Source organism: Odocoileus virginianus, chromosome 11 (genome assembly GCF_023699985.2).
Source record: "Odocoileus virginianus isolate 20LAN1187 ecotype Illinois chromosome 11, Ovbor_1.2, whole genome shotgun sequence".
NCBI classification, from domain to species: domain Eukaryota; kingdom Metazoa; phylum Chordata; class Mammalia; order Artiodactyla; family Cervidae; genus Odocoileus; species Odocoileus virginianus.
Genome location: NC_069684.1, coordinates 36,874,716 through 36,895,849, shown reverse-complemented (window position 1 = coordinate 36,895,849; position 21,134 = coordinate 36,874,716). Strand labels below are relative to the sequence as shown.

Genomic DNA, 21,134 nt, shown 5'->3' with positions numbered 1-21,134 from the left:
CACCCCACCTATGTGGCCGTGCTGTCTCCTGAGGTTTATGAGTCAGAGTTCACAAGCAGACGATGAGACAAGCAGCATGAGGAAATCACAGGGAAACTGGAAGCCAGACCACTGATACACATTTTTAATTAAAAAATGGTTTTATTAACAAGTCTAAAGAAAACTTTCATTGAATCAAGGGGTGTAATACAAATTATAGCGACCTGCATATAAAGCCTGGCACCGAATCTGGCCTTTTAGAAAGATTTATATGTAAAAATATGCATTAAAACCTGCACCAGAAATAGTGCAGAGGTTAACTGACACCTCCCGATAGAAGGCCTTACCAAGGCGGTCTGGTCTGTGGACACAGGGAGCTCTCAGGCCCACAGCTTCAGGGGTAAGACTTGTGACAGTGCCCTGCTGGTCTTTGAAGGCAGGACTCCCAAGAGCACCAAAATGCCACAAGCCTGACATGAAAGAAAAATGGTGCTGGGAAGACAGGCAGGAGAAGTGCTGTCCTCCTCACCCTCCTTAATGGGCTCTGACTCCTCTTCGAGGATTCTGGAACTCTGCAGACAGACCACCTTTAACTTTAGAAGAACTGCAACTTCCAACTTCTGCAAATGTGCTTTTTCCAAGTAAGATGCCTAATTCTAACTCAAGAAACCAAGTTATAATTGGCCTGATTTTAAGATGAAGAGTTGGTTCTCATGTTATTTTCTCCAGGTCAAGACCCTGAATCACAACAAACAAAAAAGAATGATGACAGCAGCCTCAATCTAGTTCTTAGACCCAAGGCAACCAAGCAATTTTAGCCCAGAAAGTTATATTGCATGGACAATGAAACGAGAAGCAGCTTGGATCAACTTTGGAATCTGCCCCCGTCCCCACTCTGGGTGCAAACTACCTCGCACAAGGCAAGAGAAGCCTTCGGGAGAATTTGGGCCCATACAGGACAGAAGTCCCCAAGGAGGAAGACGTAGTTTCTTTACTGGTAGGCCTGACATTTTGGCTGGTCAGGGTCAGAACTGTTTGACCACTGGCTTATTCACTCATGGAGGGGCTACTGTCCTGGGTCAGCTCATCCTGTGGTTCTGTGAAAACGGGCAACCATCCCTGACTCATCTCTGCTAAGCTGCTGCCCAAATAGCAGGGCTCCACAGACTGGAGAAGGAAATGGCAACCCACTCCAGTATTCCTTGCTGGGAAATCCCATGGACAGGTGAGCCTGGTGGGCTATGGTCCATGCAGTTGCAAAGAGTCAGACACAACTTAGCAACTAAGCAACAGATGGGAACACACAAATGGGGACCAGGAAGAAATGGAAGGCGGTCACAGGGGAGCGCAAGGAACAGCAAAGGGCAGAGAGGGGTGCCCTGTGGGCCTCCAGTAGCTGGCAAGGATAGCAGGCCTCCACAACTTCAGAGCACCTACTAGTTACTAAAAGGACGGGGAGGTGGGCGGTGGGGGGGGGGGGGGGGTGGTCCCTTCCTGTCAGACCAGTGGGTTCCACAGGGAAACCGGCTGCCCTGCCAATGTTCTCTCCAAACACCGAGTGATTTTCTCAGCTACCTCCAGGGTGGTTTTTAATCCCTTCCATGTCCCCAGCCCGAATGTCTTGCTGTGTGGCAATCTGACGCTTTCCCTCAACTGTGGCAATAAGTGAAGGGAGGATGAAAGGGTCTGAGTCACAATTTAGGCAAAAAGCCAGGAGCCCTGTCAGGCTGTTAATGAGGGACATCCTCTGTCAAGCAACGCATTACTGGACTCGAGAGCTCAGGGTGAGAGACAGGCGCTCCTGGTCACGGGGGGATCATCACCACACATCCTGACAGACCAAGGTACCAAGGACATTTGGCTCAGTTACTACGGCTCTTTCAGGACAGGAGGCCAATCCTGGCGGCTCCTTCACCAAGTCTCAGGGCATTTTAATCCACTTAAAAGTGACCTGACAACACCCTCTAGTGGAAATTATAAATAAAACAAGGGCTGTGCGTCCGATTTACCTTCTGAGGCCAGAGTGGTTTCCAGAATCCCCATAAAACGGAATAAAATAACAAAAACAAAACATTTTCTTTAAGAATATAATAATAAAACAAAAAGGTCAGAGTTCACCAGTCATCTGTAGGCTCCTCAGTGCCGAATCACCTTCCCTCCTCAGACACTGCCTTCAATACATCCTAAGAAAGGGGGGCACGTGGTACGTGGGGAGGGGGGCACTGATCCCCTCAGAGTTTGGGCAGGCTGCCTGCTGGCGCCAGGATGATGCCGAACACATAGAAGAGGCCCAGCAGGAGGTTGAGCTTGGCCGTCTTCTGGGGCAGCTTGTTGAAGGTCTGGCTTCGGAACTGCCTCTCAAGGGAGAAGGCCATGGGGATGGTGAGCAGGGGCAGAGCCAGGCTGATGCTGCAGTGCACCGCCAGGATGCTGAAGACCAGGTAGGGCAGGAAGAGCAGGGTGTTGTAGAGCACATAGGACAGCGTGGGCCCGATGAGGATGGCGAGCGTGACGATGCCAGCCTCCCGGTCCGACTCCATGTCCCGGGTGTTGTTGGAATGGAGGATGGCCTCGGTGCTAAGGGCGAGGGGGATGGCGTAGAGCAGTGGGAAGACCGCCAGGGACCCCACCTGGACGGCGTAGGCGAACATCACAGCCAGCGGGCCAAACGTGATGAGGATGACGAGGTCCCCCAGAGCCAGGTACTTGAGTCCAATTCCTATGGCCAGAAAACCCAGAGAGTTGGCGTGAGATCGGGGCTGGAAACTGCAGGGCTGTTCTCCAGTGGAAAGGCAAGCTGCCTGTGGCTGGGCAGGGCATTTTCTTCTTAGACTGGGAGGCGGGGCCGCGGCTGTATTCCCCCACCCTCCAGAGCAAAGTCCGAATTCTCCTCTGGTGACACAGAGGGACAGAAAAGACTAATCCTTTAACACCCAGTTCAGTCTGAGTCATCCCTGAGTTTTCCTTCTTGCTGTACCTCAACAAAAGGGCTTCCCAAGTGGGACTAGTGGTAAAGAACACTCCCTACCAATGCAAGAGACATCAGAGACACAGGTTTGATCCCTGGCTGGGGAAGATCCCCTCGAGAATGGCATGACAAACCACTCCAGTATTCTTGCTGGAGAATCGCACAGACAGAGGAGCTTGGAGGGCTGTAGTCCATGGGGTCAAAAAGAGTCGGATACGACTGAAGTGACTTTGCATCCGTGTCCCCCAACAAAGCCCTGACACAAACAGCAGGGGCTTCCCAAACTAGTGGTTACCCGTTGGGGGGGGGGGGGGGCAGAACAAGGGCCGGGGAAGGGGGAACAATTACTGGGTGTAAGACAGGCTCAAGAATGCATTGTGCAACAAAGGGAATATAGCCCATATTTTATAGTAACTGTAAATGGAAAATAATCTTTAAAAACTGTGAATTAAAAATTGGAAGAGTTTTTGGAAAAAAAAGAAGAGCAGGGGGTTCCTAGGCACACACAGTTCAATGGGGAGCCCATGAAAGTCTCACAGGCCTTAACAGTCCAGGGCTTGGCTTTCTCTCACTGTCCACCAGCCCCTGAGAGACACTGCTCCTGTCAGAAACACCGTGAGATTAGTCCCTCATGGAATATCCATCCCAGCTTCTTACTTTTCGGCCCCAGCCTCTGGCAGCATCTTCTGGTTTTGAAAGCCCTCAGTTAACCTCAGCAAAATTTCAGGGTTTCCAAACTCCATACGGAGAAACTTTTACCCACATAATAAGTAAGACAGCTAAGATGGTGAAGTTACAAAACTGCCTCCCCCGTCTCTGGTTCCCGTGAAGCTGAATGATCCCTCATTTTTCCTCCTGGGCTGCTGATCGACCTCAAATCCTGTCTTTCAAACCAGTCCAGTTTCTCCATCCCCAAAGCTACGTTCCATCCTGCCTCACTCTCTCCCCAAGTCCAAGTCAGGGCCGTCTTATGCACTACACCCCCACCCCCCACCCCCGTGACATTCAACTGGTCCCCCAGCTTCAGTACTCACAACTGCCACCCCTCCTGCACCCGGAATCCAATCTCCACACTGCAGCCAGAATTTGTTGTTTAGTCACTAGGTTGTGTCCAACTCTTTGCGACCCCATGGACTGTAGCCCACCAGGCTCCTCTGTGAATGGGACTTCCCAGGCAAGAATACTGGAGTGGGTTGCCATTTCCTTCTCCAGGGGATCTTCCTGACCCAATGCGTCTCCTGCATTGGCGGGCGGGTTCTTTACCACCGAACTACCTGGGAAGCCCCTGAAGCCAGAATGGCCCTCTCAAAACACTAAGCTGGCCATGCCCTTCTGCAAACACATACCAGAACACCCTTATCAACAAGCTGTCCTCAGGATAAGAACAGCCTCAAATCATTCACCTGACTCAGCTCTGGCCTGGCCCGGCCCTGCCTCCCTCCTGCCTTGCTCTGAGCTCTCCTCCCGTCCCCACCTCTACATCCTTCAGCTCCTCTCAGCAACTCAAGGCCTTCAGACACTCCCCGACCTCCAGCCCCTTGCCTGGTCAACTCCTGCTCAGCCCTCAAGACTTTAAAGGTCATTCCTCAGCCGCCTTTCTCAGCCTGAGACCATATTCAGTCCCCCTGCAATACGCACCATAGCATCCTGACTTTCATAAATTGCAGAACACTTGTAATTCTTTTTTTTTTTTTTTTTGGTGCCGAGTGGCATGAAGGATCTTAGATCCTCAACCAGGGATTGAATCCATGTCCCCTGCAGTAGAAACACGAAGTCCTAAGCACTGGCTTTCCGGGGAATTCCCACACTTCTAATTCTTAATCTCCCTCTCTCCCACGAACCCGTAGGTTTCACAAGGGCACAGCTGGCTCCTCAAGGCCTGACAGGCTGAACTGAACACAGAACTACAGTAACAAGCACCTGGAATTTGGGACCAAGGTCATGAAAAATGTCCCACTGGGACTGAAAGGGACCAAGCAGCATGAGAAGAGTGAGAGGCACCCACTCAAAGAGGCGACCCACACGTGTATTGCTACAGAAGCTTGGGAAACCTTTGATCTAAAGAAGTTACTCACACATGGCCCCAGGATCAGAAAGTTAAAAAAAAACTACTGGGTCATAAATTGCATTTTAAACATTTAAATATGAGAGACATTATCTGTAGGGAATCTAAAGGCTTGGCAGCTGAAGAACAAGACGCAGTGCAAGTTTACCTCTAAACTTGTGGTTGGGACTCTTTAGCGCTAAATGACCATGATTGGTTCTTGGAAATGAAGCATCTCCAGGATAGGGTATAAGAGGCATGGTCCCTGAGTCCCACCAACACCCAGCAAACTCATTCTCTACTCCCCATGCAGTGTTTCGATAAATAATTTGGTTGTGTGAGGACACGCCCTCCAGGAGGAAGGTCTCTCCAGCAGCATAGGAGCTCTAAGTGAGGAAACTGATGTCTTGCGTGACATCTCACACATTTAGGCAACTGCCCCTGCCCAAGGAAGATGACAGGCAGGACTGCTCCCACTATCGATCCAGCAAGTTTCTCCACCAGCTGCCCATTCCTTTATTTTCTCAGCTCTCCAGGCAGACCTCGGGACTCTATGGAAAGAAACAGAATAGCGAGAGTACCCAAGAACACCTCGTTAAGTCACCTGGAAAAAAAAAAGACATGAGCAAGGGTGTACAGGAAAGGAGTATGTTACCGATTCAATGGACATGAGTTTGAGCAAACTCTGGAGATGGTGACAGGGAAGCCTGCCGTGCTGCAGTCCATGTGTCCGCAAAGAGTCGGACACAACCTAGCGACAGAACAACAGAAGGTTGAACAGAAACCTGTGCCTGCAAAGATAAGCCCCAGCCTTCAACAGACCTTGCACAAAAACCAACCACAAAGCTCAGCTGGGGATGACAGAAGTCTGTCAACCTTCTTGAGGTTATCTGACACTAGAAAATGACACAGCCCTTGAGCAGAAAGTCCTGTTTTCAGAGTGTCTAACCCAAGGCTCATGAGCTCCACCTGATCCAGAGGTGTGGCCCACCTGGGAGTTTCCTTCTAGGCACCCCCTCCTCCCAACACCCTCTTCCACAGGGGCCAGCACAGTGAAATCCTGGGCCAGTTCTCCACACAGCCAGCCAGAAGCAATTTGTTAAAACAAATCAAAACATTGGCAAGGACATGGAGTAACTGGAACTCCCGTGTCTTGAGGGTGGGAAGGTAAATGAAGTAGAAGCACTTTAGGAAACACTGTGGCAGCAGCTCATAAAGTTAATCATCATCTATCCTATGACCCAGTAATCTGACTCCTAGGCATTTACCCAAGAAAAAACAAACACAAATATCCACAGAAGACTTGAAAATGAATGTTCAATCATGATAGCCAAAATACAGAAAAAATCCAAAAGTCACTGAACAGGATAATGGATAAACAGACTGTGATATGTTCATACAATGGCTACCTCTCAGAGATACAAGGAACTACTGATCATATCACAACACAATGAAACCCAAAAACAGGCACAAGAATTCATACTGAATAATTCCATACACATGATGTTCTGGACCAGGCAAAATGAATCCATGTGAAAGAAGTAAGAACAGTGGTTGCAGTGGTTCCCTCTAGATGGAGAGAGTGGGGTTGAAACAGAAGCACAAGGAAGCTTTTGGGGGTGATAAACATGTTCTGTATTATGATAGGGGTATGGGTTATCAATCAAACCAGTCAATCTTAAGAGAGATCAACCTTGAATATTCATTGGAAGGACTGAGGCTGAAGCTGAAGCACCAGTATTTTGGTCATCTGATGCAAACAGACAACTCATTGGAAAAGTCCCTGATGCTGGAAAAGATTGAGGGCGTCAGAGGATGAGATGGCTGGATGGCATCACTGATGCAACAGACATGAACTTAGGCAAACTTCAGGAGATGGCGAGGGACAGAGAGGCCTGGTGTGCTGCAGTCCACGGGGTCACAAAGAGTCAGACACGACTGGGCGGCTGAACAACAACATGAGTTATACAGCTATGTATTAATATTTGTCAAAATTCATCAAACTATAAGGCTTAAAAGGAGAAGGCAATGGCAACCTACTCCAGTACTCTTGCCTGGGAAATCCCATGGACAGAGGAGCCTGGTGGGCTACAGTCCACTGGGTCGAGGGGAGTCGGACATGACTGAGCGACTTCATTTTCACTTTTCACTTTCATGCACTGGAGAAGGAATTGGCAACCCACTCCAGTATTATTGACTGGAGAATCCCAGGGACAGAGAAGCCTGGTGGGCTGCTGTCTATGGGATCGCATATACAAGTTAGACACGACTGACGAGACTTAGCAACAGCAGCAGCATAAGGCTTAAAATCCATGCATTCCACTGTTTGTCAACTATGTATCAATAAAGTTAACGTTAAAGAAATATCATAAGTCAGATTATGTCATTCCTCCACTCAATACGTTTCAATGTCTCCCCATTTATTCATTCAATAAATATTAAGTACTGACTACATGCCAGTGGGCCTTAGAAAGCATCACTACGAACAAAGCTAGTGGAGGTGATGGAATTCCAGTTGAGCTATTTCACTGAAAGATGATGCTGTGAAAGTGCTGCACTCAATATGCCAGCAAATTTGGAAAACTCAGCAGTGGCCACAGGACTGGAAAAGGTCAGTTTTCATTCCAATCCCAAAGAAAGGCAATCCCAAAGAATGCTCAAACTACCGCACAATCGCACTCACCTCACATGCTAGTAAAGTAATGCTCAAAATTCTCCAAGGCAGGCTTCAGCAATACGTGAACCGAGAACTTCCAGATGTTCAAACTGGTTTTAGAAAAGGCAGAGGAACCAGAGATCAAATTGCCAACATCCGCTGTGTTGTCGAAAAAGCAAGAGGGTTCCAGAAAAACATCTATTTCTGCTTTATTGACTATGCCAAAGCTTTTGACTGTGTGGATCACAATAAACTGTGGAAAATTCTGAAAGAGATGGGAATACCAGACCACCTGACCTGCCTCTTGAGAAACCTGTATGCAGGTCAGGAAGCAACAGTTAGAACTGGACATGGAACAACGGACTGGTTCCACATAGGAAAAGGAATACGTCAAGGCTGTATATTGTCACCCTGCTTATTTAACTTATATGCAGAGTACATCATGAGAAACACTGGGCTGGAAGAAGCACAAGTGTTGGAATCAAGATTCCCGGGAGAAATATCAATAACCTCAGATATGCAGATGACACCACCTTTATGGCAGAGAGTTAAGAGGAACTGAAAAGCCTCTTGATGAAAGTGAAAGAGGAGAGTGAAAAAGTTGGCTTAAAGCTTAACATTCAGAAAACTAAGATCATGGCATCTGGTCCCATCACCTCATGGGAAATAGATGGAGAGACAGTAGAAACAGTGTCAGATTTTTATTTTTGGCGGCTCCAAAATCACTGCAGATGGTGATTGCAGCCAAGAAATTAAAAGACGCTTACTCCTTGGAAGGAAAGTTATGACCAACCTAGATAGCATATTAAAAAGCAGAGACATTACTTTGCCAACAAAGGTCCGTCTGGTCAAGGCTATGGTTTTTCCAGTGGTCATGTATGGATGTGAGAGTTGGACTGTTAGGAAAGCTGAGCGCCGAAAAATTGATGCTTCTGAACTGTAGTGTTGGAGAGGACTCTTGAGAGTCCCTTGGACTGCAAGGAGATCTAATCAGTCCATCCTAAAGGAGATCAGTACTGGGTGTTCATTGGAAGGACTGATGCTGAAGCTGAAACTCCAATACTTTGGCCACCTCATGCGAAGAGCTGACTCACTGGAAAAGACCCTGATGCTGGGAGGGATTGGGGGCAGGAGAAGGGGATGACAGAGGATGAGATGGCTGGATGGCATCACCGACTCGATGGGCATGAGTTTGAGTAAGCTCTGGGAGTTGGTGATGGACAGGGAGGCCTGGCGTGCTGCGATTCACGGGGTCGCAAAGAGTCGGACAAGACTGAGCGACTGAACTGAACTCAACTGACATGCCAGGGGGCACTGTTCTGGGCACCATGGGGTTCAGCAGAGAACAGAGATTAAAATCCCTACCCCCAGGGAGTTTACAGTCTAAGTGGGAAGGTAATTAACACAGTAAATACTTTCTGTGGTTAGAATGTGATGTGTGCTGTGCAGAAAAAGCAAAGAAAAGCAATAAGGAAGATACTGTAGGGAAAACACAGAGAGGGTGTGTGGTTTTATTCTTTTCAGCTGCTGCAGAAAGCCTTATTGTTTTGTAGTTTTAAATAGGGTAGAAAAAAAGGCATTACCAAGCAGCTGACATTTGAGCAAATGGGTGGTGGTTAGAAAACAAATCATACACATAGATGGGGAAACAGCCCTCTAAACAGAGGAGACAGCATCTGCAAAGGACCCGAGGCAGGCGAATGCCTGGTGCATTCCAGATACAGCTGGGAGGGTGGTGTGGCTGGAGTGTGGTGAGGAGGAGAGCAGGTCAGAGAGCTGGGAGAGGTCGGGGGTGAGAAGATAATGTCAGGCCTTGGGAGTCATTGTAAAGACTTTAACGAAATAGAACCCAAGGAGAGTTTTGAGCAGATAACTGACACGGCTGCAGGAGTACTGTGGCTGCTGATCCAGGAGCACCCAGAAAGGGACAAGGGTGGATACACAGAGATTGGTAAAGCATCAGCCGCAATAATCGAGGGAAATGACAGTGGCAGTGGTGGGAGGGGATGAGAAGTTGTCCGGCCCCAAATGCATTTTAGAAGGAGAGTCAATGGGACTTACTGACAGTCTGGATGCGAGATGTGAGAAAGGAGAGTCAGGGATGATGCCCATGATTTGCAGCTTGAAGAACCAGAAGGATGGAGTTGCCGTCGAGTGAGGAGGAGAAAGCTGAGGGTAGAGCAGATTTTTGGGGGGGAGAAGATGAAGAATTTGGTCTTAGACACGTCAAGGTTGAGATGCCTATAACCTCGAAGAGCAGTTACTGAAATTGAACCTTGGGGCTTCCCAGGTGCTCCAGTGGCTAAGAATCTGTCTGCCAGTGCAGGGGACATGGGTTTGATCCCTGGTCTGAAAAGATCCCACATGCTGAGGAACAACTAAGTCTAAGTGCCACAACTAATGGGCCTACGCTCTAGAGCCTGCAGCCACAACTACTGAAGCCTAGAGCCTATGGTCCACGAAAACAGAGGCCACCACAAGGAGAAGCCCGAGCACCACAATGAAGAGTCGCCCTGGCTTGCTGCAACTAGAGAAAGCCTGTGCACACCAACAAAGACCCAGCAGAGCCAAAAATAAATACATAAAAAAGAAGTGGGGTCTGAGTTTGGAGTTTAGTGGAGATACCTGGTCCAGAGGTAGAAATCTGAGACACACCAGCTTAATAGATGGCAATAGAAGCCATGAGACTGGCTGAAATCACCAAGGGAGTAAATGGAGCTAGAGAGAAGACGTCTAAGGACTGGGCCTGGGAGTGAGGAGGAACCAGCTGAGACTGAGGCCCTATGAGACCAGTATGATCTAGCCCCTGCCTCCCTTGACAGCTGCATCTCAGTCTCCCTCTTGATTACGCTGGTCTTTCAGCAAATTCTGAGATGCCAAGCCCTTCCCTACTCCAGGATATTTGCATCTGCTTTCCTTCAGTCCTGAAGGACCTGACTCAGACCCCAATTCTGCCCCACAGCTGGTTCCTTGTCCTTCAAATCTTAGCTTAAGTGTCACCTTCACAGAGGGCCTCTTTCCTCCACCAGCACCTTACACATTCATTCTATTTCAGCACCCTACTGATGTCCCTCACAGAACTTTTTACAACTGGCTGCCACAGTTAGTCTAACTAACCACAGTTAGTCCTGCTTTTCCTCTCTCTCCTTCCGATGCTCCATCACAGTTCCCTTGGCCAGTCTTCTCCTCTCCTCACTTCTTAATATTGGGGCTCCCCAGGGTGTCTGTCAACAATCCCTCCTCTGGCTCTCACCCTGTCGTACAACTTAATCTATGTGCAAAGACTCTCAAAAGTCTCTAACTCCAGGTCAGACCTCTCCTCTGAACTTGGACTCAAATCCAACCATCAATTTGACAGCTCCACATGGAGACCTGATATATTAAGATGGCCAAAGTCAACGTCTCCATTTTCTCTCCACAAACCTATTTACAACCATCTCTCCCTCACTCCACATCAACTTCACTATTTCAGTTGCTCAGGCCAAAACCTTAGAGTTATGTTTGTTTGGATAGTTTTTTTTTAAGAGTTATATTTAATTCCTGTTCCTCTCCTGCCTCACGTCCCATCTACCAGCAAACTGTGCCTACCTTCAAGATATATTCAGAATCTAACTACTTCTTCCGTCTCCACTAATCCCAGCCTGATTCAAGCCACCAGACATCTCTTGCCTCTTTTACTTGACAGACTCCTTCTGGGTGTTCTCACTTTTCCCCTCGCCCTCTTTTATCTATTCTCAGTAACTTAGCCAGAGTGATTCTTTCAAAACACTAAGGCCTATGTCATCTTTGTGCCACACTGCCTTGCCCAAACATACTTCTTTTACTTCACCTCCTTTTACTGTCTCCTTCATGCACACCCTGGACTCCATGATGTTCCTCCAACATTTTCAGGGACACTCCGGCCTTAAGGCCTTTGGCAGTTGCTGTGCCAACATACTCTTCCTCCAGATAACTGCTCAGCCAATTTTCTCACCTGTCACCTCCTACAGTCTTTGCTCAAGTGCTACCTTCTTCCAGATACCTAAACAGCCAACTCCCTCACCTCCCTCTCACAATCTCTGATCACATGTTACCTTTCTGTTTTTTTCTTTTTGGCTGTGCTAAGGGGCTGTGGGATCTTAGTTCTCTAACCTGGGGTAGAACCTGGGCCTCCTACATTGAAAGCATGGAGTGAACCTCTGAACCACCAGGGAAGTCCCTCGTGTTACCTTTTTTATGAGGCCTATCCTGATCAAACTAATTAAAATTAGTTTGTGTCCTCCTTCCTTGTTCTACTTAATTTTTTTTCCCCTATAGTACTGTTCATCTTCTCATGTACTGTAACCAAGGCAGAAATTCATCGTGGCTTACCAGGAACTCCCTGGTTTCCTAAAGCCCCACATCTTGGAAACACTCTCAGTGCTGAGCAAACCAGGATGTTGGCCACCCTAACCATAATTTACTATTTTTATTTTCTATCTCTCCTCATGATATATAAAATCACTTCCAGAAGGGCAGGGACTTGACTGTTGTGTTCAGGTAGAACAGAACCTGGCACATAATAGGTGCTCAATAAAAAGGGCTTAAACACCTGCCCATCAGCACTTTAATCAGCCTGCTGCAAGGGGTCACCGAGCAAACTAGCTAAAAGTAATTAGGTGTATAATCTGAGCTCTTCAAATTTAATTCCACTAAAATTTGACACTGTGGCACTATAAAGGTTTCCCAGGTGGCACTAGTGGTAAAGAACCAGCTTGCCAATACACACGTAAGAGAAGCGATTCGATCCCTGGGTCAGGAAGATCCCCTCGAGGAGGGGAGACCAGCCCACTCCAACATTCTTGCCTGGAAAATTCCATGGACAAAGGAGCCTGGTGGGCTACAGTCCATAGAGTCGAAAAGAGTCGGTGACGACTGAAGCGACTAAGCACCCACACACATGGCATGATAAGGTATGAAGAATGAGAGGAAATTAGATATCAAAACTTTCCGTATATACCGTATATGAGTTATTCCTAACATCCATAAGCCAAGCCAAAAATGTTATCCCCCAAATCCACATGGCCCAAACATTACAGATATCACACAAGACGGCCTAATTCAGAAAATAACCTTTGACACTTCTTCAAGAGCCCTATAATTCCTAAGCAAACTGTAGTTTCCATGCAACTAAGACTTGCAGCAAATAGGCCAACTTACCTCCTGTGTAGAGAAAGGAACCAGACAGGCCTCCGAAGTAAATGAGAGCTAAGTGCTCCAGTTTCAGAGGGGACAGACAGTAGAGGCAAGCGGCACAGACACAGCCCAAGGTGTAGAGGAAGACTCCAAACCGAACGACATCCTGGGGCTCCAAGATTCGGTCCACCAGGGTCCTGTCATCACTCTTTTTGTGATCAATGCCCTTGGAAAAGTCGTAGTAAGTGTTGACCAAATTGCCAGCCCCGTGCACCGCGAGGACAGCTATGGCACAACCCACCAACAGCCTGGGATCCAGGACGCCTTGGGATCTGTATGCCAGCGCACTGCCCAGGGCCACCGGGGTGAGTGAGGCGCTGAAGCTCCAGGGCCGCAGGGCCAGGACATAGGAGGCGCACTTCTGCCGCCACGAACGCTGCGGAAGTCTGTCTTGCTGAGGACAGCCGTTCCCCAGCAGGTCCCTGTCCTCGACCTTGGCGGTCTCTCCTGCGTGGATGTTAATCTTCTCCGCCATGGAGGCTGCACGTGTGTTAAGTCAGTGGTAGTGAGCCACCCACTGCGCAGCGTCCGCGCTAGGGCGAGGACGGGTGGGGCGGGGCGACGGACCTGACCTTCTTCGGTTCCACCACCGACAGGGATGAGGAGGCGGCGGGGCCCGGGGGCTGCAGCGAGCGGGCCTGGCACCCCAGGAGGCGCCGCAGCACCGCCCCAACCTCCTGTTACCTGTGTAAGCCTGCTGCCGGACCCCAGCCTCGCCCGCCCTAAAGCCCGAACACAAGCCGCGACCGCCACCCCGGGGCTACCAGGGCCGCCGGGGCCGCCATCTTGTGCGTCCGCCACCTCTAGCCCTCCGGGAAACACCGGCCGGCAGCGCGGCCCTGGGCCTGGGCCAGGGCCAGGGCCGAGGCGGGGCTAGGGGCGGGGACGGGGCGTGGAGATGGGCGGGGCCAGAGGTCTAGGGGCGGGGCCGATGCAGGGTTGCGCCCCAGTAGCCCCGCCCTTCTCTTGCCCAAAGTCCGGACGCACAGTTGCTTTCACTCTTGTTGAAAACAGCCTAACGAACGACCGCAAATACATGTCGCTTTACGACTTACCGAGAGCTTTCACTCACGGAAATAGAACTCATTCTGTTTTTCGTTCAGTTCAGTTCAGTTCAGTCACTCAGTCGTGTCCGACTCTGCGACCCCATGAACACAGCACGCCAGGCCTCCCTGCCCATCACCAACTCCAGGAGTCCACCCAAACCCATGTCCATTCAGTCGGTGATGCCATTCAACCACCTCATCCTCTGTCGTCCCCTTCTCCTTCTGCCCCCAATCCCTCCCAGCATCAGGGTCGTTTCCAGTGAGTCAGCTCTTGGCCATCAGGTGACCAAAGGATTGGAGTTTCAGCTCCGGCATCAGTCCTTCCAATGAACACCCAGGACTGATCTTTAGGATGGACTGGTTGGATCTCCTTGCAGTCCAAGGGACTCTCAAGAGTCTTCTCCAACACCACAGTTCAAAAGCATCAATTTTTCGGCGCTCAGCATTCTTCACAGTCCAACTCTCACATCCATACATGACCACTGGAAAAACCATAGCCTTGACCAGACGGACCTTTGTTGGCAAAGTAATGTCTCTGCTTTTTAATAGGCTATTTAGGTTGGTCATAACTTTCCTTCCAAGGAGTAAGCGTCTTTTAATTTCATGGCTGTGATCACCATCTGCAGTGATTTTGGAGACCAGAAGAATAAAGTCAGCCACTGTTTCCACTGTTTCCCCATCTATTTGCCACGAAGTGATGAGACTGGATGCCATGATCTTAGTTTTCTCAATGTTGAGCTTTAAGCCCACTTTTTCACTCTCCTCTTTCATCAAGAGGCTCTTTAGTTCCTCTTCACTTTCTGCCATAAGGGTGGTGTCATCTGCATATCTGAGGTTATTGATATTTCTCCTGGCAATCTTGATTCCAGCTTGTGCTTCCTCCAGCCCAGAGTTTCTCATGATGTACTCTGTATATAAGTTAAATAAGCAGGTTGACAATATACAGCCTTGACGTACTCCTTTTCCTATGTGGAACCAGTCTGTTGTTCCATGTCCAATTCTAACTGTTGCTTCCTGACCTGCATACAGGTTTCTCAAGAGGCAGGTCAGGTGGTCTGGTGTTCCCATCTCTTTCAGAATTTTTCACAGTTTATTGTGATCCACACAGTCAAAGGCTTTGGCATAGTCAATAAAGCAGAAATAGATGTTTTTCTGGAACCCTCTTGCTTTTTCGACGACACAGCGGATGTTGGCAGTTTGATCTGTGTTTCCTCTGCCTTTTATAAAATCAGCTTGAACATCTGGAAGTTCACGGTTCATGTATTGCTGAAGCCTGGCTTGGAGAATTCTGAGCATTACTTTAGAAGTGTGTGAGATGAGTGCAATTGTGCGGTAGTTTGAGCATTTTTGGCATTGCCTTTCTTTGGGATTGGAATGAAAACTGACCTTTTCCAGTCCTGTGGCCACTGCTGAGTTTTCCAAATTTGCTGGCATATTGAGTGCAGCACTTTCACAGCATCATCTTTCAAGATTTGAAATAGCTCAACTGGAATTCCATCACCTCCACTATCTTTGTTCCTAATGATGCTTCCTAAGGCCCACTTGACTTCACATTCCAGGATGTCTGGCTCTAGGTGAGTGATCACACCATCATGATTATCTGGGTCGTGAAGATCATTTTTGTACAGTTCTTCTGTGTATTCTTGCCATCTCTTCTTAATATCATCTGCTTCTGTTAGGTCCCTACCATTTCTGTCCTTTATTGAGCCCATCTTTGCATAAAATGTTCCCTTGGTATCTCTAATTTTCTTGAAGAGATCTCTAGTCTTTCCCACTCTATTGTTTTCCTCTATTTCTCAAACATTAATTGAGCCCCCACTCTGTGCAGCAAGATTTATTGAACACCTACTACATGCAGCAGTGAACAAAATGGACAAAACCAGGGAGCACATTGAGGGTGATAAGGAAGGTACGATTATATCCCTTCCTTTTCAAGTGAAACTGAAGCTCTGAAATGGGAAATGCTGTCTAAGAAATTATTAGCTTTGCCAAGACAGGAAGGCAAACTGGAAGTCCATCCATAGATGAATGGATAATTCAGTTCAGTTCAGTTGCTCACTCATGTCCAGCCCTTTGCGACCCCATGGACTGCAGCATGCCAGGCTTCCCTGTCCATCACCCACTCCCGGAGCTTACTCAAACTCATGTCCATTGAGTCAGTGATGCCATCCAACCATCTCATCCTTTGTCATCCCCTTCTTCTCCTGCCTTCAGTCTTTCCCAGCATCAGGGTCTTTTCAAATGAGCCAGTTCTTCACATCAGGTGGCCAAAGGATTGGAGTTTCAGCTTCAGCATCAGTCCTTCCAATGAATATTCAGGACTGATTTCCTTTAGGATGGACTGGTTGGATCTCTTTGCAGTCCAAGGGACTCACAAGAGTCTTCTCCAACACCATAGTTCAAAAGAATCAATTCTTCAGTGCTCAGCTTTCTTTATAATCCAACTCTCACATCCATACATGACTGCTGGAAAAACCATAGCTTTGACTAGATGGACTTTTGTTAGCAAAGTAATGTCTCTACTTTTTAATATGCTCTCTAGATTGTCATAGCTTTTCTTCCAAGGAGCAAGCATCTTTTAACTTCATGGCTGCTGTCACCATCTGCAGTGATTTTGGAGCCCAAAGAAATAAAGTTTCTCACTGTTTCCATTATTTCCCCATCTATTTGCCATGATGTGATGGGACCAGATGCCATGATCTTAGTTTTCTGAATGCTGAGTTTTAAGCCAACTTTTTCACTCTCCTCTTTCGCTTGCATCAAGAGGCTCTTTAGTTCTTCTCCACTTTCTGCCATAAGAGTGCTGTCATCTGCCTATCTGAGGTTTTTGATACTTCTCCCAGCCATCTTGATTCCAGCTTGTGCTTCATTCAGTCTGGCATTTCGCATGATGTACTCTGCATAAAAGTTAAATAAGCAGAGTGACAATATACAGCCTTGACGTACTCCTTTTCCTATTTGGTACCAGTCTGTTGCTCCATGTCCAGTTCTAACTCTTGCTTCTTGATCTATATATAGATTTCTCAGGAGGCAGGTCAGGTGGTCTAGTATTCCCATCTCCTTAAGAATTTTCCACAGTTTGTTGTGATCTACACAGTCAAAGGCTTTGGCGTAGTCAATAAAGCAGAAGTAGATGTTTTTCTGGAACTCTCATGCTATTTTGATGATCCAACGGATGGTGGCAATTTGAATGGATAAAGATATACCTAAAATGGAATATTGTGTGTTGGCATTCATTGAATGGATAAAGATATATCTAAAATGGATATTGTGCCCATATGTGCACAGTTGCTCAGTCATGTCTGAGTCTCTGTGACCCCCTGGAATGTAGCCCACCAGGCTCTCTGTCTGTAGGATTTCCCAGGTAAGAATACTGGAGGGGCTCTCTGCCTTAGCGCCATCTTTTGAGAAACCTCTGCGCCATGAGAGCAAAGTGGAGGAAGAAGCGAATGTGTAGGCTGAAGCGCAAAAGAAGAAAGATGAGGCAGAGGTCCAAGTAAACTTGTACACCCATGGAAGCCACAGAAGCAGAAACAAGGGAAGCCAGAGGCCAGCGATGCTGGTACAAATTGTGGACTGCACGCCTACTATCTAGAACTTCTCAATGCATCTGGAACATCTATGGCCATTCTGATCGCCTTGACCACCTTTGAGAGACCTACCTTGCTCGTATCAAAGCCGTCCCTTTTGGTCCTTTGCCCTGGACCTGTGATAACTATGGACTAGTTCTCTTCTCAGTTGTGGCTGAATGTAACGTGTACAATAAATCATCTCTTTTCCTGTCTTAGCTGAAGAAGAAAAAAAAAAGAATACTGGAGGGGTTGCCATTTCCTCCTCCAGGGGTCTTCTCAACCCAGGGATCTCTTGCATCTTCTGAATTGGCAGGCAGATTCTTTACCACAGGGCCACTGTGGAAGCCCCAAAATGGACTGTTAATGAGCCATAAAAAAGAATGAAATATTGTCATTTGCAGCAATAAGGATGGACCTAGACATTATCATACTAAGTGAAGTAAGTCAAAGACAAATGTTATGTGATATCATATATGAGAGTCCCTTGGACAGTAAGGAGATCAAATCAGTCAATCCTAAAGGAAATCAACCCTGAATATTCATTGGAAGGATTGATGTTGAAGCTCCAATACTTTGGCCACTTGATGCAAAGAGCTGATTCATTGGAAAAGACCCTGATTCTGGGAAAGATTGAGGGCAGGTGGAGTAGGGGGTAACAGAGGGTGAAATATGGTTGGATGGTATCACCAACTCAACACACATGAGTTTGAGCAAACTCCAGGAGATAGTGAAAGATTGGGAAGCCAAAGAGTCCGACATGACTTAGCAACCGAACACAAACTCAGTATCCTGGATTTCTGGCAGAGGATGAGCTGGTTGGATGACATCACTGACTCACTGGACATGAGTCTAAGCAAACTGCGGGAGAAAGTGAAAGATGGGGAAGCCTGGCATGCTGCAGCCCATGGGGTCACAAAGAGTCAGATGCCACTGAGCTACTGAAAAACAAAATTTGACTTACTTCATTTATTTGGCTGTGCCAAGTAAATAAATACTTTTTAAAAAGAGAGAAAAAACCAACCAACATTCATGTTGGAACTACACACATTGGCCAATGCAAACACAGGGAGGTTACACAATACCAAAGAAAGTATACTGTTAGAATCAATTGGCTATATGGAATTTACATAAAGAGTTTTGTCTATTTTATTATTATTTGTAAGTTTTGTGCTACACATCCTTCATATTAGTGAAAGTTGTAATACACATATAACATATGTACACAGGACTGACTATGTAATTTTGGTGCCCAGTGAAAGATAAAAATTCAGGACCTCTTATTCAAAAATCATTAAGACTTTCAAGACAGAGCATTCTGACCTCACATGTCACACAGCATGAAGAAAGCCCTGAATACACATACATGCCCCTCTCCTCTCTCAGCTGGTTGTTAACCATTTATAATTCCACCACCCAGCACGTACTTGCAAAGCTGGCAAAGTCTGAATATTCAATGCTGCCAAATCAGATAAGAGGAAGAAGCAGATTTATGAAAATCCTGGCTGCATCACTTACCTACTCTGTGACCCAATCCCTCTGGACAACAGATTACTCCAATACAAGGTGGGGACAACACAACCTGCCTCATTCATAGAAATGTTCAGGAATAGCAGTACAGCATTTAGTAACTGTTCATATGTGTCACATGGTATTTTGGGTGTGTGTGTGTGTGTGTGTGTGTGTGTGTGTGTTAGTCGCTCAGTTGTGTCTGACTCTGCGACCCCATGCACCACAGCCTACCAGGTTCTTCTGTCCATGGAATTCTCCAGGCAAGAATACTGGAGTGGGCTGCTATCCCTTTCTCCAGGTATTTTGGGTACTTTACATGTATTAGCATTTAACCCACACAATACCACCTACAGAGGTAGGTATATTATAACCCTTCTAGTTTTTTTTTTTTCCATATATTTTTATTAGTTGGAGGCTAATTACTTTACAATATTGTAGTGGTTTTTGCCATACACTGACATGAATGGATTTACATGTGTTCCCCATCCCAATCCCCCCTCCCATCTCCCTCCCCATCCCATCCCCCTGGGTCTTCCCAGTGCACCAGCCCTGAGCACATGTCTCATGCATCCAACCTGGGCTGGTGATCTGTTTTACCCTTGATAGTATACTTGTTTCAATGCTATTCTTTCAGAACATCCCACCGTCACCTTAGCCATTAAAAAGAATTCATTTGAATCAGTTCTAATGAGATGGATGAAACTGGAGCCCATTATACAGAGTGAAGTAAGCCGGAAAGATAAAGACGAATACAGTATACTAATGCATATATATGTAATTTAAAAAGATGGTAATGATAACCCTTCTAGTTTTAAAGATAAGAAAGTAGGTACTTAAGTTCTTGCTCATATGGTCACATAGCTCATACAGTAAATGCTGGAGCTAAGTTTCAGATTCAGTTAGACTCCAAGATGCTTTTAACCACTACTCTACAGTATCCACCAAAATGTCTAATGCTTTGTAAGTGCTCAATAAATATTAACTATTATTTTAATGTAATGGACAAGAAAACTCTGTAAACTGAAAAGAGACCTATAAATGTACTGATGACTATTGCTGTAAAATCATCTTTGACGGTTCATTAGAAAACAGGGCCCTACCATGTCTTAGGAAGACAAAAGTCTCATATATTGCTGGTGGAAATGAAAATTGGTACTTCCCTGATAAGAGATGAATTTGACAACATCTATTGAATTACACAGGCATTTACCCTATGACTCGATAATCACATTTCTGGGTATTATTTTGTATAACTGTCAGGGAATAAAATTGTACATACAAAGGCATTCATCGCAGCATCATTAGTAACCACAAGAATTTGAAAATAGGACTTCCCCAATGGTGCAGCAGTTGAGACTCCTCCTGCCCACACAGGGGACATGGGTTCTATCCCTGGTCCAGGAAGATTCCACATGCTGCAGGTCAACTAAGTACAAGTGCTACAACTACTGCAACCCAAGTACCCTAGAGCCCACGCTCTGCAACAAGAAAAGCCACCACAAGGAGAAGCCTGTGTGCTACAAGTAGAGAGGAGCCCCACTGCTGCAACTGGAGAAAGCCTGCTCGCAGCAATGAAGACCCCGCACAGCCAAAAAGAAAAAACAATAAAGGATTTGAAAATAACACGTGTCCATCAACAGAGAATTGAAAATATAAATTGAGATATAGTCATGTGATGTAATACTATGCAGCTACAGTAATAGCAAAAGAACAAGAAGCTTTTTATACACTACAATAGAAAGATCCCCAAGATACTCAAGAATTTTAAAATGTGCATAAGTGTATATAGTGTAACAAAAGCGGGAAATAAGAGCATATATTTATATGTTTTATATTTACATAAAAAGAAACTAGGGATACATAATAACTAAGGAAATAAGTAGTGAAGGGGTAGGGGTGGGGCAAGACTTTTAATGATAAATATAATTTTTATTTATTTTGAGATTTGAATAGTGGATGCACTACTGATTCAAAAATACTTAATGACTAAATATAGAGATGTTGAAAACAAGTGAAAAATGTGAAATTCAGAGGAATAATTATTTCACAAAAGAATCAATGTAATGAAAAGATTCTAAACCTAAAGTAGTCATAACATTTTTTTCTTTTAAATCTGCCAAAGCATTTTTTTAGCCACAGAATACCA

The 21,134-nt window shown here is 46.5% G+C and overlaps 2 protein-coding genes across 2 annotated transcripts in view; both read right to left on the bottom strand.

The window, feature by feature from the left end:
- The window catches only part of DISP3 (dispatched RND transporter family member 3), a 238,036-nt gene extending 225,124 nt beyond the window's left edge, over positions 1–12,912 (bottom strand). Inside the window, exon 1 of the mRNA XM_070474286.1 lies at positions 12,826–12,912. The gene's annotated coding sequence lies outside the window, so the exon portion shown is untranslated. The remainder of the gene's footprint in view (positions 1–12,825) is intronic.
- On the bottom strand, positions 122–13,728 carry UBIAD1 (UbiA prenyltransferase domain containing 1). Its single transcript, XM_020892273.2, has 2 exons — positions 12,826–13,728; positions 122–2,698 (listed from the first exon to the last, which is right to left on the bottom strand). The coding sequence occupies exons 1-2, from the start codon at positions 13,334–13,336 to the stop codon at positions 2,211–2,213; spliced, it is 999 nt and encodes a 332-aa protein (XP_020747932.1). The 5' UTR covers positions 13,337–13,728; the 3' UTR covers positions 122–2,210.
- Between the last annotated feature and the right edge of the window lie 7,406 nt (positions 13,729–21,134).